At 38.9% G+C, this 18,544-nt stretch overlaps 1 protein-coding gene across 3 annotated transcripts in view; it reads right to left on the minus strand.

Moving 5' to 3' along the window:
* FAM98B (family with sequence similarity 98 member B) overlaps window positions 1–16,921 on the minus strand; it is a 33,294-nt gene extending 16,373 nt beyond the window's left edge. Inside the window, exons 1-5 of one of the 3 annotated variants that reach the window (XM_030929716.1) lie at window positions 16,822–16,875; window positions 15,821–15,909; window positions 6,611–6,756; window positions 5,351–5,485; window positions 51–229 (exon numbers count right to left, since the gene is read on the minus strand). In XM_030929716.1, the coding sequence (XP_030785576.1) occupies window positions 51–229; window positions 5,351–5,485; window positions 6,611–6,756; window positions 15,821–15,858 (498 nt within the window). In that variant the 5' untranslated portion in view covers window positions 15,859–15,909; window positions 16,822–16,875. Of the gene's footprint in view, window positions 1–50; window positions 230–5,350; window positions 5,486–6,610; window positions 6,757–10,620; window positions 10,673–15,820; window positions 15,910–16,821 lie in introns of those variants that run through there. The other 2 variants (XM_030929715.1, XM_030929718.1) reach the window with 2 other exon arrangements.
* Window positions 16,922–18,544: the final 1,623 nt, after the last annotated feature.

An 18,544-nucleotide genomic window follows, 5' to 3' on the forward strand; every position in this document is an offset into this window, starting at 1 on the left:
ACATGTTAGCATTCAGTTGAATTTGGGGGAAAATAAAAAAAAGATAATACCTTTGATTCCACTTGGTTTAGCATATGTGGAATGTCAGAAGTTGTTGACTTGGGTATACCAAGTGTATCAAACATAGCTTGAACTTCCTGATAAATGTCACTATTTTTATCTAATTGAGAATTTTTATGTTTCTTGTTCTGTAGTATCTGTGAAGCTTGAAGTTCTGTACTTAAAAATACTAGAATAAAGAGAAAATAAATAATGTTAATACATGCGTAAGAATCTCTTAAAATATTTCACTGAAATTATTTATTCACTTAAAACAAGTATCAATACCAATAATGTCAACTTACAAAGATCCAAAGAATACCAACAGCTGTAGAACACTGTAAACTTATAAATGAAATCATTCCCTAGTCCATAGTGTTACTTTTTTTTTTTTAATGAAATGAGAAAAAACAACTAAAGCTATATAAAATAGACACCCTATTAAAATGCATTTACACTGTACTTTAAATGGTTGATTCTTTTCACACTGGAGGAGCCCTAGTAGCTCCTACTGGAGTTAAGCAGGCAAAGATCCAGGCCCCACAAAACGGCAGCTTAACTTTCATCTACTTTACCTATAGAGGTTTAACCTAAGACTTAGTTTGAAACAGATGAATGGGTACAGAAAAAAGGGCACTAGAAGCGAAAAACTAAAATGAATTTATTTAATACTACCAGGAAAAAGAGAAATGGTTTATTTTATTCTCTTTGATTTCACACTAGCTGGTTTCAGTTCCATTTTAATTAACATATTAAATGATCTAGATTGCTATTTCAATAAGTACATGTTTACCAGGGACCTGTTCTGAGCCAGGAACGGTGTGAACAATGGGGATGCCAAGTCAAGGAAGATATGATGCCTACCCTCAAAGAGTATAAAATCCAGTAGTTGAGACCCACCACCAAATCAGCAATTTAAGAACAGATAAGAATGTGTAAGACTCTGGTAAATTATTCTGTCTCATATGTACAGAGCATGCAGGTCAGGGGAGAACATATAGCTCTAACTTTAACTTATCTATAAGCACATAGAGCAATTTGAGTCAGGATAGACCACCCCAAACTGTTTACAAGTCCCTTTACTTTCACCGTTTCATCTAATCCTTTCAACAGCCATATTTAAGAAAATTACTCAAAAATCTTAAATGGTTATAGTCTTGTTTTAAAGAGACTCTTCACTACAGTAGGTAAGACTTTGTTTTTGGCTGGGCGTGGTGGCTCACGCCTATAATCCCAGCACTTTGGGAAGCCGAGGCAGGCAGATCACCTGAGGTTAGGAGTTTAAAACGAGCCTGGCCAACATGGTAAAATCCCGACTCTACTAAAAGTACAAAAATTAGCCAAGCGCGGTGGCACGCGCCTGTAGGCCCAGCTACTAGAGAGGCTGAGGCAGGAGAATTGCTTGAACCCAGAGGCGAGGGCTGCACTGAGCCAAGATCGTGCTATTGCACTCCAGCCTGGGTGACAGAGCAAGATTCCATCTCAAAAAAGATAAATAAATAAAAATTCTTTGTTTTTATTTGTTTAAAATCAGACATAAACACAATTTAATATTGCAGTTTTAACTTCGGCTGAGTAGAAAATACACCTGAAAAACAATTTAAAAGTACAGGTGCCAGGGTCCCATTCTCTGAGATTCTGAACAGTAGATCCAGAAGTAGGAGTTGGGCATCTGTGTGTGGTTTGTTTTAGACCCAGTGTGATTGTCAAGGACAGGCAAGACTGATAGTCACTGGTTTAAAGACTTTTCCATGCAGTGTACATATGACAGTTTAAAGAATCAAATACCAAAATATTAACATCAATTATTAAACTTTAAGGCCAATATTAAATTTTCTTTATGAGGACTATACTAAGGTCCTTTTGACTTAAAAACTTCATTAAGACCAGGTGTGGTGGCTCAGGCCTGTAATCCCAGTATTTTGGGAGGCTAAGGTGGGAGGACAGTTTGGGCCCAGGAGTTTAAGACCCACCTGGACAACACAGACCCCATCTTTACAAAAGATTTTTTAAAAATTAGCTAGGCATGGTGGTGTATGCCTGTAGTCACAGCTATGCAGGCTGAGGGAAGAGGATTGCTTAAGCTCCAGAGTTTGCGGGAGACCAGCGAGCTACAATCACACTACTGCACTCCAGCCTGGGCGACACAGTGAGACCCCATCTTATAAAAAAAACTTGATTAAAACAGATTATCAGTTTTTCAAAAAGTTATATTTTAGACAGAACCTTGGCTGATGTCTATTGTTGCTGTATGGAAACATGCGTCCCCTATGTAAGAGTACAGACAAGAGTCTAGCATTTACGATGCTAATCCATGCAGATAGTAAGCAGTGTAGGGAAAAGTAAGCCTTCTTCCTTTTGCAGATCCTTAGATTCCCCCTCCCCAAAGGCAATCACCATTAATTTCTTGGGTACCCTTTTAGGCATGTGTGTGTATAGGTATTCAAGATACATAGTAGCCATCTACGTGCTTTTCTTTTATATAAACAAGAACATGCTATACATGTTCTGTATGTATATATATATATATTATTTGAGACGGAGTCTCGCGCTGTCGCCCAGGCTGGAGGGCAGTGGCGCGATCTCGGCTCACTGCAAGCTCCGCCTCCCGGGTTCATGCCATTCTCCTGCCTCAGCCTCCTGAGTAGCTGGGACTACAGGCGCCCGCCACCACACCCGGCTAATTTTTTTTTTTGTATTTTTAGTAGAGACGGGGTTTCACCGTGCTAGCCAGGATGGTATCGATCTCCTGACCTCGTGATCTGCCCGCCTCGGCCTCCCAAAGTGCTGGGATTACAGGCGTCAGCCACCGCACTCGGCCATGTTCTGTATATTTATTTTGTATTTACCAACATATCTTAGAGATCATTCCATATCAGCACATTTGATTTATCTGCATTCTTCCTGTTACCTATCTAGTGACATCACTGCATTAATGTACCATTTCTATTTATCTATATTTATGGACACTCAGGTTTCTGGTCTTTTTGCTACTACAATGCCATAATGCACATGGCTTTCTTTTATCTTTGTACACTTGGGGAAACAGATATACATTCATAGACAAAGAATTGCCAAGTCCAAAGGCCAAGTGATTTTTAATGTGACACTGAAAATGTGTCCTCCTAAGAGGCTGTACAAGCTATTCTCCCACCGCAGTCTAACGTCTGTAGTATACGAAAAGGCTTACTCCCCCAAACTTCTATTGATTTTTTGAGTGAAAAATGGTATCCTGTCATAAGTGATATTGTGCATCTTATGCTCAGAAGCAGTTAAAAAAATTTTTCTGTAGAATGCATGTTCATGTCTTATGTATTTTACACATTTTCTCAGTGAATTTTTATCTTTTTTGTCTTGATTTATAAAAGCTCTTTACATGGTACAGAATTTGGCCTTTTTATTTTATACATGTTGCAAACACTTTCAAAAAGAACACAAAGAAGTTTATTATATCAATATGATTAAAACAGATGAACTGAAGAAAGAATAGATGCTGGTAAGACTGTGAATTGGTATAACCTTTCTGGAGCAAAACATGGCAATATACATCTAGACCAGAGACTATTTAAAATGTTCACAATCTTTGTCTAAGTAAGCAAAAATATGAACAAGGAAATCATTTCAAAATAGAAAAAAATCCAAATACCTCCAAATTTGAAGTCTATTACACATAACGTTATGTCAATAGCAGAGCCAATTTATTTTTTCAAAAAAAAAGTGATAGGGAAATAAAGAGATAAACGATATATCAAATGAAGAGGAGGAGAAAAGCTGTAACAGGATCTTTATCTTATTTAAGAGTGAGTGAGAGTGTGAGAGTGTGTACACGTGTAGGTACACAGAAGACAAAGACACAATATTCTCTCTAGGGAGTGAAATTATAAATGCTTTTCTTCTTTATGTTTTATGTATTTTCTAAGATTTCTATAAGCATGTAATTTTTGAACATATAAAATTTACCATTTTAATCATTTTTAAGTATACAGTTCTATGACATCACCATCCATCTTCAGAACTTTTTCATCTTCCCCACTAAAACTCTGTACCCACTAAACACTAACTCCTCATCACCGCCCTCCTGAGCATGTTATTTTTATAATCAGAAAAACCAATATACTTCTCTTAAATCTCTTCTTTATTCCTGCTTGTACCAGAAACCTGTATCACTATAATTACTAAGCTTCTTAGCAGCTAAGGAAAAAAGGGAACCATGATGGATTACATAATTCTCATTGAGTGATATTAAGGATATGCAAGTTCCTCTAGTAGGTGCTTCTTAGGTTCCTTTCTGTTCCAAAATACCTAAGAGTTACTGTGATCTCCCATTAACAGTGGTTCATTAAATCAGTGACTCGCACCAAATGGGAGGAAGATGGAGAACGGTGTATTGGGATGGAGAGAGAGGACATATAATTTTTATCCCCACTCAACACATACAAGGTAATTTCAATGCCAATACTTTTAACACCACTAAACACACACACACACACACACACACACACACACACACACACACACACACACACCAATTTCATCTCCAATGAAACAAACTTTATTAAAACACTAGCACCTAGGAGGAATATGTCACATGTAATCTTTTTATAAATGGTATAATCTGAAAGAGAAATCTTCAATAATAAAAGGTATTAGATTAGTCATTGTTTGTAGAACTTTAAAAACATTATAAAATTAACCTGAAGTAAAAAAATGATGAAAGGACCCAATACAAACATGGATCTACTATTTATGGCAATTGTTTGAATACAGTATGACCTATATTCCAAATCCCTCCCTGATGAAACTGGTCACATATAAGTGTCCTAAAGGCACAAATTTTATCTTAAAAAAAAAAAAAAAAGCAAACAAACAACCCTCATATATCTCTAGTATCCAGAGCAGTTCCTGGTACAAGAGTAAGTGATCAACAATTTTTTTTTAACAAATTATCATCCAGTGCCTAGTTTCAGAGAGCTTTAAGATTAAATAGGACCTTGGAAATCATCAACTTTAGCCACATAGTCAGGAATAATAATAACAGATAGAATGAGATAAAGAAAAAATTACTAAAGTACTATATAAATCACAAACACAGGACATTCTATGTTGGCCAAATAAATCACAAGTGTTAGAAGGTATACTGGTAAAATTCATACTATATTATATAAACATTTCTGAGATAGCTTTGTACTTTAAGTAAAATATTAAAACCTTTTTAATATACAAAATGTCTAATGCTTCATTAATAAATCTTGACTTGAAAATAATAAAAACCACATCAAACACATGCATTTAAATGTTCAACATAACTTACATAGAAGTTTCAAACAGTCCTCCTTCTTTTTTAAGCGATCTTTAATATCTCCTGATATGAGTACAGAATATGGACATGCCATTTCTTTTAAAAAGCCACTTATCTCAAGCTGGAAGCTCTCTAGATCATCTCTTCCTTTAAAAAAAGAAAAATCATAAAACATTTACTGAGCATTTACCATATAATCCAATACTATAAAATCTACTCGTTTATTTCCATTTTTACATTCAATTCTAAATTTTCACATTAAATCCTTAAATGTGTGATCACGAAGCTTATGTTAACAACTGAAATAGTAAAAGCATTATTATGGCTATAATTATTAATTCACTTCAGAGCAAATGATCCATTTCTACTGTATTTCTATATATTCAGAAAAATAAATGCAACCATTTAACCCTCAGTGCCTATCTTTATTTCATAATGTAATTACGTAGGCGGTCGTATTATATGTTTAGAATTCAACTTATTTTACTTTGCGTCAAGTGAACTGTTAGATCTGGCAAGGAAAAAACAACTGAAAAGTAAGGATAAGCTGGGTGCGGTAGCCCGTATCTGCAGTTTCAACTACTCAGGAGGGTGGGGTGAGAGGATTGCTTAAGCCCAGGAGTTCAAGTCCAGTCTGGGCACATAACAAGACCCCATCTCTTAAGAAAAAAAGGGATACCTTTCAAAGAAAAAGCTACTTTTGTGAATGCACAATTTTTAATTTTTTTTATTATACTATTAATATCCGAAATTCTACCAAAGACCCACAGGACTTCAGTTACTAAGATGGTGATGAACTAAAGAAGCTTTATGAGCTAGTACAGAAGTTTTTAATAGAGGTATTACTATGTGAATCCATAGCCTGAGCTACAAGCTTCAGAACACAAATTAGGAATTACATATGTATATAATATTTTAAGCCTTAATTCAACATGAGCACCATTCAAAAATTAAACTTTTAAATAATCAAATTCAGACCCCACTTTTTCTAAAAAACTATACTAAGGTTTAGACAGAAGATATCAGAGCTGTCAGGAAGAAAAAAAATAGCAGATAAACAGTAATTGCTTATAGTTTTATAGCAAATTTAAGTATCAATTTTGGATTAATATAAAATTTAATCCAAACATGTTTACTACCACATACTGAAATTCTTTGGAATATGTGATTTTTCTTTGTACACTGGACACATTACTGATAAAACTATAAACCATAAGTTATCAGTTTATTTTACTATTAAACAGAAAAGTAAATAAAACATAATGGCAATACCAGCAGACGTGATACTTTCTTCCAAGTTGCATAATGATTTTATTTGAGAGCCTAACCAAATACAGAGCTCTGAAAATTCAGGTGAAGATAATCCACCCTCTGCCGCCTTGGTAAGGGCTTGCTCTTCTAACAATGGTCCTTTATACCTAGAAAGGAAGAAATACAAGTTAAATACTAAATAAGCCAATCAAACAAAAAAACTTTCAATACTCTGTGTCAAGGTCTGCTGCTTGTTTTTGTAAATAAAATGTTATTGGAACACAGCCATTAAATGTATTAATCTACAAATTAGCTATGGCTGTTTCCACACTACAATGGAAGAGCTAAGTAGTTGTAACTGAAAATGATCACTACATGGCCTTTTAAAGAAATGGTTTGCTGATTCCTGCTCTATATAATTAACATTTAGCTTTTTTCCTACGTTTTAACATTCCACAGTAAAATTATCTACCAATTTTAAGATAAATTCCACAGATATCACAAAGTCAAATACAGCATAAAGTCTAATAACCTTACATTAATTACAATAAAAGTGTGATGGAAAAAAGCACAGATACAAATTACAAATTTAAAAAAGCTAAAGTTGAAAAGAACCTATTAGATCATTTTAATCTAAACCTTTTACTTTATATTATTTTATTTATTTACTTATTTGTTTATTTTTGAGACAGGGTCTCACTCTGTCACCCTGGCGGGAGTATAGTGACACAATCTGAGCTCACTGCAACCTCTGCCTCCTGGGTTCAAGCGATTCTTCACGCCTCAGCCACCAGAGTAGCTAGGATTATGGGCACCCGCCACCACACACAGCTAATGTTTGTATTTTTAGTAGAAAGGAGGTTTAGCCATGTTGGCCAGGCTCTCCTGAGCTCAAGCAATCCACCCACCTCAGCCTCCCAAAGTGCTGGGATTACAGGTGTGAGCCACCGTGACTGGCCTCATTTATTTATAATTTCACACTTTTAAACATTTCTGCAAGTTGTATTTCACAAGAATCTTAAATTTTCAAAACACTATATACTATCAACTAAATTAGATGATCAGTTTTCTACTTTTATGGTTCTTTTTGTAACTGAACTTTTGTTAACATTATAAACTCATAGATAATATATGTGATGTGTTTTAATCCATTACAGTTATTATTCTTTTGATACTCAAATTCTTCTATGTCTGATTTGTAGTAGCCCATTCACATAGGCCAATGGAGCCCTTTGTCTTGTCCCCCATATTCTCTGAATACTTTCCTTGCTTTCTACATCATCTTCCTGCCTTAGACTTGGAATCAGGCATTTCTCCAAGAAGCCCCGATTCTTTTAATGGTATTTAGAGTACATAATCCGGTACCAAAGGCTGGGCACTGTTTCTATGCCTTTTTCAGAGCAACTATAGTAGGAGTTCATATTGCTATTTCCAACTGGCATTTAGAATTGTAGAGGTTTTACTTATTTTGTTTTACATTTTTATCTTCTCTTACAAGTCTTGTTTTAATAACATTTACAAATTCCTAATATATATTTAAATAGGAATAAATTACATATGGCTTCAGAATAGGAAATCTAGCTTACTACCAACAATAAAATTACAGTTTAATTTTTTTTATATTTACAACGTATTCCTGTAAGGATATACAGAAAAACCGTTCCCATGTGATTAAACCACCTACTCGATATATCAATAGACATTTGTGTTGTTCAGCTTTTAGTTTATGGGGATGTGTTTCTTTTTATTTCATTTTTGTCTTATAATTATGTAAAACATTAAAGCGGTTTCAAAGTCTAACTTCAAAAACAAAGGACTTCAGACAAATCTAGTTTGCAATTTTAATCTTGTATCCTCTACTCTGTTCCCTCCCTCCCCTCCAGGTGACCATATTTATTAGTTTGGGATTGTCCTTCCATCATGTTTTTCAACATAAATATATGCATTTTTGTCTCCTCTTTCAGATAAAAGGTAGCCTACTATATACTGTTCTAGTCCTTGCTTTAAACACATACATGCTCACACACACATACATTTACATTAGTAGAGATCAGTATTTAGAGATATTATTCAACCATGTTTTACAGTTATATACTACCCCACTGTCTGGATGCACCATATTTTATTTAATCAGCATCTACTAAAGGACACTTGGACTGTTTCCAGTGTTTTATTAACATAGTTCGGCAAATTTTTGTCAGTTTATATCTAGGATAGATTCCTAGAGGTGAGGCTGTTGGGTCAAAGGGTAAATAGATATGTGACTTTGCTAGATACTATGAAATTCTCCTGTAGAGGGGTTGTACCATCAAGGTATCAGAGTACCCATTCCCTCATCATTCACCAAAGTTGTCAAACTTTTGGGTTTTTGACCATCTGGTAACTCAGTATAGTTTTATCTACATTTCTCTTATGAGCAAGACATAGGGCATCTTTGCATATGTTTAAAGACCACTTGCATTTCTTTTTCTTTGAATTCTCTGGTTATATCAGATGAAGGGTGAGTACAGGTATTTTCAAATCCTCATTTTGTAGGTAAAGAAACTTAAGACTTCATGACATTAGGAAACCTGCCTTTATGTAGCAGGCCAGGCACAGTGCTAGACATGCATACATATATATATATATATATATTTCATTTAATCTTTACAGCAATGCCTTAAGTTAGCATTATCCTAATTGTGTAGAATCAGAAGATGGCACTAGCATTTAAATCCACGTTCAACCCAAATGCTCCATCATTAACACAGGTCTTGTTAGACCTCTGTCTACAACTATAAGGAAACTAAGGAAATAACCTGGTCCAGCTGATACATCCAAGTAAAGGCAGAGCTGAGACTAGAACATTATTTCTGCACCCCCAGCTCAAGGCTGGTTCTTCTATGACTCAGCCCTCCTCCATGTCTTACAATGCCTCTCAATGAGATTTCTTAGTAAACATCTTAGATCCTCTTACTTGCTTTCATTTCTGCAATAAAGCAATACTCATAAACTCTTGAAACAATTTAACTAATTCATATTGGTGTAAGCTTTTTTTAACCGAAATGTCAATAATAAAAACCAACAAAAACTGGTCAAATCACAAAAAATTCTGAATTTGGGAAAAAAATCTAATCTTTAATGCCTTAGCTCATAAGGTGAAGTAAAAATAAAAAGAGGAAAAAATAAATGCATTTAACATACCTGAACATCTAATTAACAATCAAAATCACAATAGTGGCTAACATTTATAAAGTGCTAACTGTATGTTGGGTCAGCACTAAATGATTTATATAAATTCTCTCACTTAATTGCCAAAATACCCTATAAGGTAGATACGATTATTAGCTTCCTTTTACAGATGAGGAAGCTCAGGAAGATACAGGTAAATAATTCGTCCGGGATGGCCATAATCATAGCGAATCGTCCCAGAACCGAGCCACACAACCTCTGCAGCCCCGCACTCTTAGCCCCTATTGTTCTGTCACCATCCAGAAATGTATCTAATTGTCTTATGCAACAGAAGTGTCTCAAAATATTCTGCTAGATAACTGAGTAAGGATATGAAAGCACTTTTCTGGCTAGAACAGTGCTTCTTAAACTTTTATGTGCATATGAATCTCCTGAGGGTCTTATTAAAATAAAGATTATAATTCAGTAGAGCTGGAATGAAGTCTGGGATTCTGCATTTCTACTCCCCAGGTGGTGACGATGCTGCTAGTCCACAGAACTCTCTTAAGCAGCATAGTACTTATTTTTTTACTTTCATTAAAAAAAAACTCTCAATATTTATCATCACTCCTCCTCTTGCAGTACATGAGAAATTAGAGCGTGCATTTAAGAGTCTATTTATGCTACATTTAGCAACTGTTTAGTGCTTACCACATTTATTTCATACTTGCTTTGATTTCCAACGCCATTCTGCATTTACAGAGAATAACCAAGCTCCTAGTTTGTTCTATACATTCTTAGTTAATCATCAAAGTGCTACTGTTATTCCAAACGCTGGGAACATCTCCCCTAGGCCTAGGCCCTCCCCCAAAGCCTCATACCCTGGAAGCATAGTTGCTGGTCGGACATTACTTCAAGCAGAGTGATCCAAATCTTCAGTCCATTAGGGCTGCTGGTAACTCTCCTGAACAACACAACCAGGGCCTAATTTACTTTCTATTTTCATCAGCCAAGAGACAAAATAGAAGACCCTTTCTTTTCCCATCATTTACCCAACCTATTGTCTTTGCCTCTTATCCAACTCTCCACCTCTCTCTGCTTCCCAAAAGAATGTCCACTATTTTCCATCCACAGCACGGCATATATTTTGCTATACTGTCCATCTCTTCTCAGAAAGATTATCCCTCTAGTTTTCACTCTGGATTCTCCATTTTGGACCCAAACTGAGAAGCCCAGAGCTGCTGCTAGGAGACTGGAGCCAGGGTATCCATGGGAGCCCATCCCCGGGCACCCACCCTTGGTACAGGCCACCTCGCTTCCTGGCCCAGGGAGGAAAGGAGAAGGGGAATGTGAACAGCTGTGGGAGTCGGAGTCTCAAGAGTTGCAGTGAGCCCAAGCCCAGGCCCCCCAGCCCAGCCCAGACCGTGGGCTCACTGGTTCTTCCACCCAGCCAGCCCACACCTGCGGAATTAGATGGAGCACAGTTCCATCATCACCCAGGCGCAGATGGAAGACGCCCTGGTGTTCACCAAACAAGGCCTGGTCTCCAAGTCCTCCTTAAGAAGCCTTGTGGATATAACATCTTCAAGGCCCTTTTCTGCTATTTTCACACCCAGCATGGCCAGTTAAGCTCTTCCACTGAGTTCGTGCATATAAGGAGGAAGTCAACACCACTGCTAAGTCAGATCTGCTCCAGTGTCTCCAGTACCAGTTTTTTTTTTGTTTTGTTTGTTTTTTTTTTTTTTTGAGATGGAGTCTTGCTCTGTCGCCCGGGCTGGAGTGCAGTGGCCAGATCTCAGCTCACTGCAAGCTCCGCCTCCCGGGTTCACGCCATTCTCCTGCCTCAGCCTCCCGAGTAGCTGGGACTACAGGAGCCCGCTACCTCGCCTGGCTAGTTTTTTGTATTTTTAGTAGAGACGGGGTTTCACCGTGTTAGCCAGGATGGTCTCAATCTCCTGACCTCGTGATCCGGCCGTCTCGGCCTCCCAAAGTGCTGGGATTACAGGCTTGAGCCACCGCGCCCGGCCTCCAGTACCAGTTTTATCAGATCCCAGGGACATGCCTGCTCCAAGGTGACAGAGGAAGATCAAAGGAGGATCTGTGTGGTCACTGACGTGGATGAAACTTTTGTGCATCTTTAAGCCCAGCAACAATGCTAGCTTCACAGTGCCTACAGAGATTGAGGACACCATTCAAGCAGGTATATGTGCTCAAGAGGCCTCACGCGGAAAGAGACAAATGAGAGAACTCTTTGAATGTGTTCTCTTCACTGCCAACCTGGCCAGGTATGCTGACCTGTGACGGATCTGCTGGACCAGTGTGGGGTGTTCCGAGCTCACCTATTCCATGAGTCCTGTGGTTCCACTAGGGCTGCTAAGTCAGGAACCTCAGCCTCCTGGGGAGGAACCTGAGGAAAACCCTCATCCTGGACAACTTGCCTGCTTCTTACATCTTCCACCCAGAGAATGCAGTGCCTATGCAGTCCTGGTTTGATGAGATGGCAGATACTGAGTTGATGAACCTGATTCCAGGCTTTGAGGAGCAGAGCAGAGGACGTCTATACCAGCCTTAGGTAGGTGCAGGCCTCTTAGCCTTCCCTGCTTCCAAGCAGTGGTCATTCTACTAGGGGTCTTTCCTACACTGTGCCTTTACGGTCACCTGACAGAGTGGAAGCTGGAGCACCTCACCACATGGGCCTGGAAATAGTGAGAAGTGATTGTAAAGAGCTTTAGGACAGCTTAGACGCCAAATAGGCAAATGCCAGACCAACAATACCCAGAGCTGCCTGCTCCCGAGTTGTTGGGTTCCTGAGATGTGTGTGTGAGTGTGTGTTCTGCCATGAACTGTGGCCCCAGGATACAGTGTTTCAGTAGGGGAGAAGCTGAGTCTTGGTCTTTCAAGTCATCTCCTCTCCTGTCACCCTAAGAGCCACTGAACTCTACAGGGATGAAGACTATTGAACACTCCATTGCCAAACCATGGCCTTTCCTCAGTGTTATCAGGCCTATGCCAAGGAAAAGGGAAGGTTATGCCTTTGGGTGCTCCAGGTACACACCTTTCCAAAATCTTTCTCAGCCAGCTGCTGCAGACAAAAATAAGACATTTCTGGGAAGATGAGGACTTATTTCCAGGCCAGTACCCCAGTGGCCATCAGGTCTTGTGGCCCAAAAGCTACACTTGCCTCCAGGCAAGTGCCTGGCATGGGCCCTTTCTGTGTCTCCCCAAGGTTGGGTACTGAGCTCCCTTCCTCACCATCTAGCCATAGTCTTGAACCTATGGGGAAGGAGGTTTTCTTCCCACCCTGGAAGAGAACAGATTATTAATTTCTGTTCTTTTGACTCTGTTTGAAAATTCTCTTTCTTAAAAAAAAAAAAAAAAAAAACTAAGATTATTATTCCTACCATCTCTAGCTTTAGTTATTTTTGTTTTTGCAAATTCCTAAAGATCAGATAGTAGGGGTTTTGGCCTCCTTACTTACCAAAATAGCATCATTATCACTGCTCTCCCATTATCTTATAAATATCTCCTGTTCTCTTGAAGCACAGGCCACGCAGATTTACCACCCATTCACTTGTGGTTTTCATCTATTACCTCTTGGACACTCCTCAACATCCTCTTTGCTCAGTTTTCCTCTCTACCTCTGTTCTTGCCATTATACTGAGTTTCTTTAAAGTCTGTATGTATACCCTATCTTACACCCTGAGCTCTGAGTTTCAACCTGCACGTGTCACTCAGCCCCCCTTGCACCCTTGCCATTACCCAGAACTACTCTACCTCCAAAATCACTAATCCAAACATGTGGCTCCCTGACCACAACCTCTTACTTACCCTTCCAGCTTGCTTCTTTGAGCACTCACCTACAACTATTCTTTGATATCATCATTACCTCCATTCATTGATCCCTCTGCATTCTCCATATTTACCAACTTTCTCCTATCTTCACATTCTTCTGTATCCAATTTAGATTCTAAGATGTATCATTTCATTTTGGTGCTCAATACCAACTGAAGATATTAATCTGGTGGGGCCTGGTGGCTCACACCTGTAATCCCAACACTTTGGGAAACCAAGGCAGGAGATCATTTGAGGCCAGGAGTTCAAGACTAGCCCGGGCATCGTAACAAGACCCTGTGTCTATAAATCTTTTTTAAAATAAAGAGAAATGAATCTTTGAATTTTAATATCCAATCAGTTACTAAGTCCAGTAATGTAGTTCTTTCCATAGCCACTGCCACTAAGCAACCATCATTTCTTTCCCAGACTATTAACTAAATTCTCCAATCCATTTTCCACCTTGCTGACAGATGTAACTTTCAAACTAGACATCTAATCACTCCCTTTTTATTTACAGTTCTTCAATCGCATCCCACTGCTGTTACGATCAAGAATAAAATCCACAACACAGCCTAAAAGGGGCTGCATGCCCTAATTTGCACCTAACTCTTTAATCCAATTTCCCACCACTCTGCCCCTCACACTCTGCCTTCCAACCACATTAGCCTCCTTCCAGTTTTTCCAATACAGCAAGCTCCTTCCCACTCCACAGTCTTCACATTTTCTTCTCACTGTAAGGATATCTTTGTTCCCCTTTTTCATCCAACCAACCTCAACTAGTTAACTTCTATTCACCCTTCCCATTTCAACTCAAATGTCACTTCCTCAGGAATCTATCACTAAACCCTAAGACTTCTTAGATCCTCCTGTTATATCACCCTGTTCTTTCCCTTTGACACATTTATTATAGTTTATAATTATTTTTGTGATCATGTCTGTTTCTCCACTAGATTGTAAACTCCACAGGGGCAGGAACCAAGTCTCTTTTGCTCACCACTGACTCCTCAGAATGAGGTCCAATATACAGTTGTGTTCGATAAATATTTAAAGGAAATTTCTCTCCACAGTAGTGTTTCTCAACCAAGGCTGTGAATCCTTTTAAAAATACGCAGGTCTGTACTGTACCTCTTGAAGATTATGATTCGGTCAGTCTATGTTATATACCAGACTGGAACAGTTTTCATAAGTTCCATATGATTCTGATGCACTTCCAGCATTGAGATCTACTATTCCACAAAATCAGAGACTATGAGAACTGAAAGAGACTTCTAAAATCATCTGCTCCAGTCCCCTCTTTTCACAGGTAGGAAAACTTACCAACTCCTAGCCTGTCCTGTCTTCACCTGGAACACTAAACTGTCCTTTCACATAGATTTTTCCCTTCAAATGCCTCCCATTAATTTATTTTACATGACAAACTGAAGTACCTTCCCTGATATCCTAAATACCTTACAACAGGAAATGCATTATTCACCATCTACATGGATATTTGAAAACACAGTGTTGCATTACAACACATATTGTGAATAACTACTTTTTTCACATCTTATTATCATAGGAGAATTCAAACTTCAAAATTTTGCCCTCATGGTTATTCCAGGAAAAACTAATTTTGGAGTGCGTAAACTGTTTTACTTTCCATGTTGAATAATCTGACACTAGTTTTCCTTGATAAAAATCAAGATTATAGCAATGAACTTTCCAAAACACTTATAATAGGAACAATAAGTTCAAGAAATGAAGAAAGAAGAAAAGCACTGCCTTTTCCTTTTTCATAAACCATTTATGAGATCCCAGTACCTGAAGTACTTGGGAGCTCAAACTCTTTGGAGCCTAAATAATTCTACTAAGTATTTTCAGTTCTTGTTTTGGTTCCTTCTTAACCAAGTTAAGGGAGAACTTCCAAGGGACTTCACAGAAGTAAAAATGCCCCCTAAATAATCAATGGCACTGTTCTCTCATTGGACAAATCCGTATTCACGATCTACTAAGTGCAAGACTCGGTAACACTGGATCACTGCAAAGTAGATATTATCAGAGTCCAACTAAAGAAACAGTTGATAGGGGGGCAAATGCAGTTTTAGGGAAGATAAAGTGGGGTGTGGGATTGGTTCAAGCTGCACTGCAAAGGCACAGCTTCCCTATCAAGAAACAGCAGCACGTAGCAGGGCAAACAAATGTGCAGATGGCTCCAAGCTCTTTATTTAATGTGCACTGTATGACTCAACTATCTGGTCCTATGCTTACCGTCGTGGGCTCTCTTCTCGAAGCTTTTCTTCATTCATTTACACATTCATTCAACCATTTACTGTAAGAGACTCCGTTCTAGTGTGTTGCTGGGAATACATCGGTGAATAAAATATGCAAAGCATCAGTTTTCCAGGAGCTGACTTGGGGAGGAGGAGGAATAAAATGAGGGAGGAGAGTTCAAGAGACGAATGGGCAGGACATGATAATTTGGGATGGGGACAACAGCTGTGTGGAAAAAACAGGACGAGGTTGAGGGGGAGATTACTAACCACCACACTTGTTAAGTATTAACATTACTGCCACCTCCATCCTACGAGTTCTCACAGTACCTACCACACTGCACTGTAGCCTGCAGTAGCCTGCGCGACTACGTAAGCCACGAGTAATCTGAGAACTATCTTTTTCCCTTGCCTAGAGGAAATTTACAAACATAAATATGTGTAAAATGCACATACAAGCTAATATACACGTTGACGAACAGATGAAATGCTTGAAAGAATGAACCCGCAATGAACTACATACACCACTTTCTCCGGTCAAAGTAGAAGCCATTCGCTTCAGAGCCCCAAGTAAGCCACAAGTTGTACACTGTAGGAGACAACAGTCCTCAACAGCAGCTCAGGTTCCAGCACCTCCCTCCGGGCGCCACAACTACGTCAACACAAATATCACAAATACCGCGGGCGCGGGCTCGCCCAGAAAACCAGTGCCAGAAGGGCCGCTCCGCGCCACCCCGCGGATTCCTGCGACAGAGTTCCGCGAGGCAAGAAGTTTGAAAGAGGGGGCCACGAACCCCAGCTCTCCGGCCCTGCTCCACCCCCTAAATAGATTTCTCTCCCGCCTCCCGCTTAACTCCGTCGGCGCCGGAGGGATCGAGGCAGGGAAGGCAGCCTGCACAGGGCCGCCCAGGCCCACAGAGGCCCAAGGGAAGTAGGTTAAGCAGCCAGGCCAAGGAGAGGTTGCGTTTTCAGGAAAAAGGCGTCTCCAAAAGCACTCACCCCAGCGCCTCCAGTGTGTCCAGCACGTCTCCCTCCATCGTTGGTTCGGGACCCGGCTCCGGCCCTCTCATGGTCCTTTGGCCCAGAGCTGTTCTACGCTCTAAGTAACCCGCCGGAAACTAGCGTCACCGCGCCAAGGTTCCGGTCCGGGTCTCGCCGGTAACTGCCTAAGAGCACAGCTGAAGAAGGGCGCAAAGGTTCCCAGCCCCGAGGCGATGGACACTTGATAGTGCCTAAAACCACTGGGTGTAACGATAATAATTTTTTAAAAGAATATTAGAAATAATAGTAATAAAGAGGTCTCTGTGTTGGGTCTTTTCTGTGTGTTCAAATAAATTTTAGCAAATATCGTGGTATCGAGTTGATCTCAACCTATCCGATTCCAGACCTTCTTTTAAATAACAGAAATCTGAAATGAAATTATAATTATCTTCAGCTAAAATTAGTAACTAATATCACATGCCTACACACATAATTTTTAAATCAATATACACGACGATGCTTCAACTTTAAGGAAACAATGAAGGGACGTAATTTATAACAAAGTAGTATTTTTCTCCTAATGAAATGCAGACCAATGAAGGGATCAGATGCTTGCATCTATCTATGTGGAAACCCCTCAAATGCATATTCAGATGATGCGCTTCATTGCTGACAAAGTATCAGTTGTATAAGCAACAAATAGCAGAGCAAGGTAGCTGATGTGGTTTTCCAAATTTGTGGCTAACTCTCCATAAAGTTCCAAACAAACAAAACATAATATACCCTCTGTGTACTATCCATGGAGAATTCAATCTCTATCTAAAGGATTTAAAATATATATTTTAGGGTTCATAAAGATACTAAGAGTATAAGGTTAGATCATTATTAGCAGGCATGTCACCTACATGAATATTCCAGCAGAACTGTTGAAAATCCTGCAAGAAGTATAACTATTGATCCCTTGTACGGACCTGTTCCTTGCGTTGCAGACTACATAGCATTCGTAGCCCCAGTCCAATAAAGACCAGTAATGCTCTCACCTTCCTAGTCAGGGTTACAAACAAAAAGCATACCCATAAATTTGTAAAACACTCAAAGGTAAGCTGTAGTAGTCCACTCTCACATTGCTATAAATATATACCTGAGACTGAGTAATTTATAAAGAAAAGGGGTTTAATTGGCACTTGGTTCCACAGGCTGTACACGAAGCATGATGCTGGCATCTGCTCCACTCCTGGGGAGGCCTCAGGAAATGGACAGTTGTAGCAGAAGGGGAAGCGGGAGTGCAGCTATCACATATCCGGAGTAGGAGGAAGAGAGAGGGTGCAGGGAGGTGCCACACACTTTTTTTTTTTTTTTTTTTGATCTGTCAATTTTATTAGTCTTTGCAGACTCAGATTTTGGCTTAATTTTCTCTGTTGCATTTTCTTCCTATTTCATTGGTGACTACTCTTTATTATTTTTATTTCTCTGCTCCTTTGGATTTAATTTGTTTTTCAGCTTCTTGAGATTGATACTTAAGTGATTTTTAATCTTTTTCATTTCTAATAGTCACACCTAATGCTATATATTTTCCTCTAAGAATGAGTCCTCATATGTTGAATCCTGCATGAGTTGATGTGTTGCGTTTTTATCATCACTCAGTTCAAAACTCTCTAATATCCATTATAATTTCTAGTTTGATGCCTGGTTATTTAGAAGTGTATTGCTTAAATTCCAATCAATTAGTTAAGGGATATTT

Source organism: Rhinopithecus roxellana, chromosome 5, assembly GCF_007565055.1.
Source record: "Rhinopithecus roxellana isolate Shanxi Qingling chromosome 5, ASM756505v1, whole genome shotgun sequence".
NCBI classification, from domain to species: domain Eukaryota; kingdom Metazoa; phylum Chordata; class Mammalia; order Primates; family Cercopithecidae; genus Rhinopithecus; species Rhinopithecus roxellana.